At 33.5% G+C, this 8,715-nt stretch overlaps 1 protein-coding gene across 2 annotated transcripts in view; it reads right to left on the reverse strand.

The window, feature by feature from the left end:
* Positions 1-802: 802 nt before the first annotated feature.
* LOC106113810 (dipeptidase 1) overlaps positions 803-8,715 on the reverse strand; it is a 28,403-nt gene continuing 20,490 nt past the window's right edge. For both annotated transcript variants that reach the window (XM_013306803.1, XM_013306804.1), the window contains 8 exons: positions 8,458-8,590; positions 8,045-8,201; positions 6,448-6,502; positions 5,526-5,702; positions 3,863-3,947; positions 3,463-3,538; positions 3,102-3,240; positions 803-2,931 (listed from right to left, as the gene is read on the reverse strand). In XM_013306803.1, the coding sequence (XP_013162257.1) occupies positions 2,824-2,931; positions 3,102-3,240; positions 3,463-3,538; positions 3,863-3,947; positions 5,526-5,702; positions 6,448-6,502; positions 8,045-8,201; positions 8,458-8,590 (930 nt within the window). In that variant the 3' untranslated portion in view covers positions 803-2,823. The remainder of the gene's footprint in view (positions 2,932-3,101; positions 3,241-3,462; positions 3,539-3,862; positions 3,948-5,525; positions 5,703-6,447; positions 6,503-8,044; positions 8,202-8,457; positions 8,591-8,715) is intronic.

The following is an 8,715-nucleotide window of genomic DNA, read 5'->3' on the forward strand; positions in this document are numbered from 1 at the left end:
CTTACAAAGATCTTATGGCAACTTTTTGACAAGGGGCCTACAAATTTTAAAGGTTAGCAAAATTCATTTTCGAAAGCCGTCCATGTCGCAACTCCAAGTAAACTTTTGGCCTGTATTTGTAATTATTCTTTAAATTTATACATTCAAATAAACCTACAAGTCAGATAAAATCTTAGTAATATTTTTATTGAATTTTCAAACGATGAAAATGGCAACATTATACTGTGCAGCCGCTGCTCCCTCATTGGTCAAAATAATGACAGTGTCAAGATGACATTGTTAGTTCACATCTCTTCCGACTACCATAAAAACCTTGTGGGACTATATTATTTGTCTATAGATGTTTGACATCCAACGCCTATGAAGTATTGAATTTTTTTTTGTGAGGGATTAATACCATACTTACTGGATGGTTGTCACTGTGTCGACTGTACGCGCATAACGACCATAATCGAGAATTGGTCTTGTAAAATTATTGAATAATAAAAGCAGTATTGTTTATCTATTTTACTACTATTAGAACGAACATTATAAATCGAAAAGATTCATATAAAACAAAGCTTTGCTTCACTTTAGTAGATACAAAAATGTACAGAAAGTTCGATTGAATTCTGAAGGGTTTTCCAGTATCTCGTACACGAGTTTTATTCAAATCAAGTTATTTGTCATAGAGATAGACTACTTGCCTAAACTAGTTGGTCGTGTGCCAACGTAATATTTCTATTATTTAAATATCATTAACATAACCAACTTAATATGTTACATAAGATAACTATAGGTAACTTCAAATAAAACAAGTATATTGAGTATATATCAATCGTGTTTATTTAGTCTTAAATCGTGTATGAAATATAAAACACTTCAGAAAATTGTTGTAAGGCGCGTTGTTCGCTACCGGGGGATACCGTCGGGGCATCGTAGAGGGCAGTAGTGAGCGCGACAGGATTAAAACTTGCCATCACACAACACGCCCAACAACTTACATACAAGCGCACATAGCTTTAACTATAAGTATTGGAAATGAAAAAAAGCCATCATCGATAGAACAGAATAAATACACAAAAAGAAAAACATAATTGACAGACAGCAATTATTAAATTGATTAAAAACATAAAATTAATAAGTACTAAGATTCATTTAAATTAAAAAAAATCTTATCAAGAAAAAGGACTAACTTAAGTTAAAACACCAATGTGCGCTTGTGCACGAAGAGGTATATATATGTATACATACAAAAATTTATTCAAAACTAATCACAAAATAACAGCCAGATCTTAGACGAAATAGTCATTGCTAGATAATAAAGGTTCAAAAAATTTCAGTCGTTACTCCTAACAACAAGCCATTTTTCTAAATGAAATGTAACCATGTTACGTTTAAACCTCAATATTGAGATCGATTTTTGCCCATTACAGTTCATTAAAATTCCGTGGAACATGTGTGCTGATCGAATTTAAATATTTATACTTTTGATTTACAATTTAACCGAATTATACTGCAATTGTTCAATACTTAATTGTACTGTGGTATTCATCGAATTCACAAGGTTTGATTGGCCTTTTAAAACACAACAGGCCAGCGTATTATTACTATGTCGTATGAGGAATCAACATTATTTGAACGTGGATTTCTTGATAACTAAGATTAATAAGAAAATTAGACATCTTAAACATTGAATAGATTCGTGCGTTGTGCTACATACAGAGTTACACATACAGCTTACAATTTGTTCCACTTTTACGATCAGTGTTAAATTTTATAACATTTTATTTGAATTCTAATCAGGGCTTTGATATTAGTTACGAATGAATGTGGTAAAATTATTCAAATAATGAAGAGAAATATGTGACAGGTTTAATTATAATCCAAATTATAATGGTCGATACGATGTATTCAGATTGAACTAAAACTTGTTTACTTGAAAGAAAATTATTTTAATGCTCCAAATATCTCTAACTAAAAAGACAATAACTTAAAAAATTATAAGATAAATTATGATTATTTTTTTGTAAAATTGTCTAAGTATAATTAATGTTGTTGCAGCAGCATTTCGTGGCGATGTGAGTCAACCACCAAATGCACATCTTTGGTAAGATGACTTGATAAAATAAATTCAAAGTAAAGGGCTCCGAATAAGAAGATAGTCGAAAAATATGTCTTCCTTAAAATGTCTAATTGTATATTGAATAAGTTAGTATCCATAGAAGGCGGATACATCTAACAGTACAACAGAAACACATACAAGTACCTACTAGAAGTGTAGTTCGTACAAGCGCGTGTAGAGTGCCGAGTCCGTACATCTAGAATGCATCTACAACACCGACTACAAACAACTTCGATCCTAAATCGAAGGGTATACGATTCATTTTGCCGTGTGACTAATGGGCCTATTCAACTATGCATATTAATCTGTTAAGGTATAGTAAGCAGGCTACGTCACCAGAAATCGTCCGGTTTAATATTTTTCACATAATAAACGTTTACCTCACAACTTCAAAAATGAACCGATTTACAAACAAAATACTCTACTCGTTACAAATGCACACATACGTATGTATTTATCGATAAATGAGTTTGCAATGTTTAAATGCTATGAAATCCGCTTTCATGCGCTTATTTGAAATTCGAAATTTCGATTCCGAGAACTTTACATCATATTACAATCATAATATAATCACAACGTATGTGTGCATGAAATGAACGCAACCGGTCGCATTTATATTTACCAAATTAAATAATTTTACTACGACAATGTATAGGTGAGCTTTTTTATTATGCCGCATTAATAGTCCTATGTGAGTAGTTGTTAGTTATATGTGTGGTCTAATAGTAGTCGCTGTTGAAGGCGTTGCTCGTGCAGTTGCCGTTGTCAGTGGGAGAGTCGGGGTGCTCCTCGGGCTCCACACCGTTGGTACGCATCTCGTCACGTACCTTTGATACAAACAAAATTGAAAATGATGTGGTAACACAGATAAAAATACAAACAAATTAATAACCTCCTTTTTGATGTCGGCTAAAAATCACCAAAAGCTTAATCCCGCCATGCGAGTATTGTAATGAACCATATTCTAGTAGAAGCTTTGAGTTTATTTGGAGTTTACCTTCTCCACTTGCCGCATGACGCGCAGCATGTTGAGTCCGGCGAGGTTCTTCAGCTCCTGCACGCTCCATTGGCCACTGCGCAGCAACTCAGCAAACAGCTCTGGGTACTTGGACACATCCTCCAGGCCGCGGGGGACGCTATGTTTGGGGAAACATATTGTCAAGCACTTTACCGCAACGTTTGACGCCCTCTATACAATCAACTAAAATTTAATCGTTAATGGAGTGCTTTCAATACTAAGAAATTAGTTTTGAACCTTCATGAACACAAATCGTCAAGTTTAATCAAAGTTTAAATGTGTCACAATGTACAATCATGTTTTAAAAGGTGTAACTAATTTAAAAAACGTATTAGCAAACCGATTGACGCCGTCGAAGTCACCTCCGATGCCGACGAAGTCCGCGCCAACCAACTTCTTGATGTAGTGGAAATGTTCTACACAGAAAAACATAAATAAAAACATCGTTAAACTTTTACTGATTTAAGAAAATTCACGATATTTAACGGAATATAATGACAATAAACAAGATTAGAATATAATTATGTTTAATGAGAAATGAGCCGAGAAGAATTGACAAGTTCATCCTTTTGACTTAATTTATCCGACGCGACGTATATAGGTCGAGTGCTCCTTGGCTATTTCATTTTCTGGCGCGTAATTAAAAGATATTGGCGCGCTGTTCTTGATTAAAACAGCTACCTGAGATTTGTTGGCCACTGACAACAATAGTCATCGATAATAACAAATTGTTGAATTACCCGCGACATCGGAGAGCGTGGCGTTGGGTGCGCATTTCACGAAATCCGGAAAGAAGTTCACCATTATGATGCCGCCGTTCTCTTTCTATAAATAAAATAGACCATCAATTATAAAATATATAACTGATTTTTCAGGCGTTTCGACAGTATTATAACATACCGCGCGAACGGAGTCGCGGGCGACAGCTAGTTTGCTATGCATTTAATTTTTTTCCACAAAAAAATATTATAATTTTTTTTAAAGAGTTATAAACAAATAATATTAATACACATTTCTATCTTGGTTGCATAACGAAAAACAAATTAAATGAAAATAGAAATTAAGAGACATTGTTACTCTGCAAAGTTATTATATTCTCGAGAAAATTGAATAAGAAGGAATGAGATTATTCGTCCGAGATTATTCTGTCTTAAACACTACGCGTCAGCTAGGCGAGACTGTCTTAATTAAAATGTTTAATGTAAAAACAATTCCAATGTTTACGTTTGTGTTTTAGTTAAATAATTCCAACAAAAATTTAATTACATCGCATGAAAGATGTAATAATGTTTTTTTCTAAACTAATATTATATTTTACTATCGGATAATATTGTATATTACTAGCAGCAATGAAAGTGGAACGTACAACTATGAGTATTTAGATTTATAACATTCCATACTTGCTTTGTGGTTATACTAGTTACTCTTTTATTTTAAAAGAAATTAGTTTTACTTTTCAACCTATACCGTACAGAAATAATCAGTCTTTCCAATGAAAAAATCTTGTTTTTCTATTTAGCAGTTTCTAAGATACATTTAAATAAACTGCTGTTTTGTAGGAGACGTTCTTGTCAGTATCTACTTGAGGTGCTCTAAAAGTTCTCAGAATATCATAGCGCTAATTTTTTTACAGTAACCAGAGCGTCGTGACCTTGCCCGCTATTCGAGTATAACATAGTTTTGTTCCACATAATTTTAAATTTCTGTTATGAAAATGTTAAAATGCTTTCTTTTTTTGAAGTAGTTCAGTAATTTTAATCAAAGTAAAATGAAATGCGCAGTGCTTACTAGATATAAGATTAACTTAAGTTCTTACTTAGTGATATTAATGTTTTATTATAAAACGAATTAATAAGCTTAAATAGCTATCGTAAAAAGTAGTCTTTAAATTGCAATAATCAAAAAATACGTAAGTAAAATTTTTTTATAACTCAGTGTAATCTTTAATATTTGCTATAACAGCAAAAGCAAAGAAATATAGTATAAAATATGTGCCTATTCAGGGCTCGGGACGCAAGTCAAATATTAAAATGTTCCCCCGGGATGGATTTGTTCTAGCGTGTTTACCCGGCTTTTTATATCAATTGTACATTCGTTGGAGTTGCGTTTATTTGAACACATTCAGTGATTTAACCATTCCATTTCACATGTTTAGTAAACAGATGAATCAGTTTAGAATAGTTAACTTAGTGTTTGGACTGTCACTTGTTATGTATATAAAAGGATAGGAGTATATATTTGTTTATTTATCTTAAACATTGAAGTTCAGTATTTCCCGTTAAATCTTTTTCAGATAATAATTGTACAAATATAATGTAAGTTTTAGAGGAACACGCGTCGCATAAAAACCTTGTCTTAAGTTTTACCTCTTGGTAGATCATCTTACGCTGTACAAAAACGTACCAAAGATTGAATGATGTCATCGGGTACATTTCGCTTGTGGTTGCAAAGGTTGTACACTGAAGAGTGACTGAAGATGACCGGGGCCTTGGAGAGGCGGATAGCCGCACGCGTGGTGTTCTCACCGACGTGAGACAGATCCACCAACATGCCGAGTCTATTCATCTCTTTCACCACTTTCTGTAGACAATAGAAAAGATATAAAGAAAACTTTTTAAACGATACATTTATAAAACAACGAGATAGAAATCATATTCTTTTCTAATCGCCTTGCAATGGTTGCAAACACTAAACACTTAACAAAAATTATAAAAATGCAAAGTAATGAATGTTATTCGAAGCATTTTCAATTTATATTGTAATTACTAAATTAATTTGATCATAATCTACATAGTCGTTATAACTCTATTTGCGGTATTGAAGCCGCGTTAGTCTATTAAAACGTCATTCGCACTACGCATGCAAATTTGACGTGACAATTGAACATTACGTCAGATGAACGGACAATATCATACAATTGTGTTATCTCAGGATTGTGGATTCTGAATACTGAATAAATCTCGTCAACCTCAATGTGTAATAAGTAAAATTAAGTATTTTTATTCTGTAATAAATTAGTTTATTCCAATAAATAAATATCACACAACCATAAAATTAAAAAGTATAAGATAATTGACGCAACAGAGCACACATTAAATATGGAGATTTTAAATTCAAGAAATAAATGAATGTCGCATTGGAATACAAAAGTTAACGACAATTTTAAATGGCTTGCTGTCAATGTGAAGAGTAAGGAAATGTCTTTCATGTTTCGAAAGCACTCAGTGAGAGCTACAGCCGACTGAATATTTAAAAAGTTTTGCGACATTACTAAATAATAAACATTTATTCGCTGTTGCATTACGATTAACCAATAACTACTCACCTCCCCAAACTCCGTAAGTCCATCGACGACGGGGGCTTCATTAGACGAATCAGCCCTACGAAGTAATACAAATAAATAAAGCAAAACAATTTAATCGCTTTTATATCGCGAGGCAAAGTCGTTAGTGCGTCTGAATTTAATTAAATGTTAGGACTGTAGGCGGTAGTCGTCACTATATTAGGAGACCAGCGAACAGTTTTCTCTTTATTCTATAAAAAAACTTTGGCATCGTAAATGGTCTAATTAAAATCCCGAATCAAACTTCAAATTACATGCTAAAGCAATTTTCATGTCTAAATTGTTTTTTGAATAAACACGAACACAATCAATCAACGGCGCTCGTAACCACTGGAGCGTAATTACCGTGACGCTGCGGGCAGGATTAAATTCGAGCACGTAATTAGATTTTATGTTATAGTAATTATAAATTTCAATGATTTTACTAAAGCTAAAGCATACAACATAAAAGTTAATTGAAACAGTTGCTAGTTAGACTGTAACGCGAGATTGATCGTTAACAAATTAAATGGAAATCAATGATAGACAATAAAATTGGAATATCTGTATGTAATAATGAAAAAAATTACATTTTAATGATTTGCATTACCAATAACGAAAACCAAATTTTGGTCTGTTTGTCTGTCCGCAAGACCGCGTTTATTCAGAGTAATCTCCGAAACGGTTGGCTTGCTTTTGACGGAGCTTTGTGGGATGGTAGCTGATGTATGCGGGCATACTGTAGGTTAATTTTTTTATTAATTTTTTCTGCCCTGATAAAGTCGCGGGCAACCACTAGTATTGAATATAAGTGTGAAATAAACAATTACATTATGCTTTCTCTATACAGCTTTCTATTGTTGTAAATTTCTCACGTAGTCCTATAGAAATATGTTCGTCTCTGAATCTCACAGATTTATTTCATTATATCTGGTCTAAACATAAACTCAGTATAACATTTAATAATACATCTGTAAAAAATAAAATTAAAAGTTTTTACGCACGTGTAAAAGTCAATTTTACTTTACATTGGCATGTGTTCGGAAGATTAAAAGAAATTGGAATGAATGTTTTTTCAAAGGAATGTGGAACGAGTTTACACAGGTTGCGAACAAAATCGATATTTGAAGTGAGCGAATCGTTAATCTGTTCGTTTTTTTTCCGAAGGCAAGCGGGGATGGTTGAAATTTTATTAAAAACTGTATCGGAATTCTATTAGTCGCAATAAAGTGTTTTGAAAAGAAAATTCTTTTAAATAAAAAGGCAAACCTCGTTTGAGCGCGTTGACGAGACATTGTTAATGATTGTTGTGTTAGAGACCATTACGTGAGGCTTAATCTAGGTTTCCACTGCTGTTATACTTAGCTACAGATATATTTTCATAACTATCTACGACTGAATAAAGATATTAACCTTTTCTTGACAACAATTTTTTCCTAAAAGTTAGTTGCAAATCAATTTATCACCAAAATAACAGACACTGCTTAAAATAATGAGGCATCCGCGAGCTTTTTTATATTAAACATCAAATTCATTCGAAAAATCCCCGATGAGATCTTTTTTAAACGTTACCCTTGTCGTATAGATCGAAGTTACGTACCACGGAGTGTTGCAGGTGTGTGTAAGGGTCATGTATCTCACGCCGAGCTGATAGTAGCTGCGCAGGACGCCCAGAGAGTTGGCGATCGAGTGCCCGCCTTCGATGCCGATCAAGGACGCTATCTTACGCGGTCGGGCGCTGTGAGCTTGCAGGATGTCTACGTAAAGATAATTAATTTTATAGAAAAGAAATTACAAGATAATAAACCTAAGATGTTTTTATCAAATTGGTTTTAACCTTCTGAAGAATGCTTTAAGAAGACGACATGTTAACTATGGTTTTTTATCTTCATCATCATCATCAGCTCACTAAACGTCCCCACCGAGGGACTCGGAGCCTACCCTAAGTTATGGGTTTTTTTTTATCATAATTCAAAGTATTCTATCTCGTGTAATATGTTATGTTCACTGTACCGGTAACAGAAGTGGCCAGTTGCATTTGCATCGGATATTTTTCAACCAGTCTCTTGATGACGTCGATTTGCTCAAGCGTCAGCTGCACGGCGTCCTTGTTCTGAGTGGCACACGGCACGAACGCAGACCAAAACTGCAAACAAACTTACTTTTATAAACGTAACAAACATCGCAAAGTTTTTTACTCAAAATCTAGGAAAAAAAACGAATATACAGTTACGAGTTTAATTACTTAACAGTATGTTAAAAATTTCAAAA

This window comes from Papilio xuthus, unplaced genomic scaffold (assembly GCF_000836235.2).
Source record: "Papilio xuthus unplaced genomic scaffold, Pxut_1.1 DF828177.1, whole genome shotgun sequence".
In the NCBI taxonomy this organism is placed as follows: domain Eukaryota; kingdom Metazoa; phylum Arthropoda; class Insecta; order Lepidoptera; family Papilionidae; genus Papilio; species Papilio xuthus.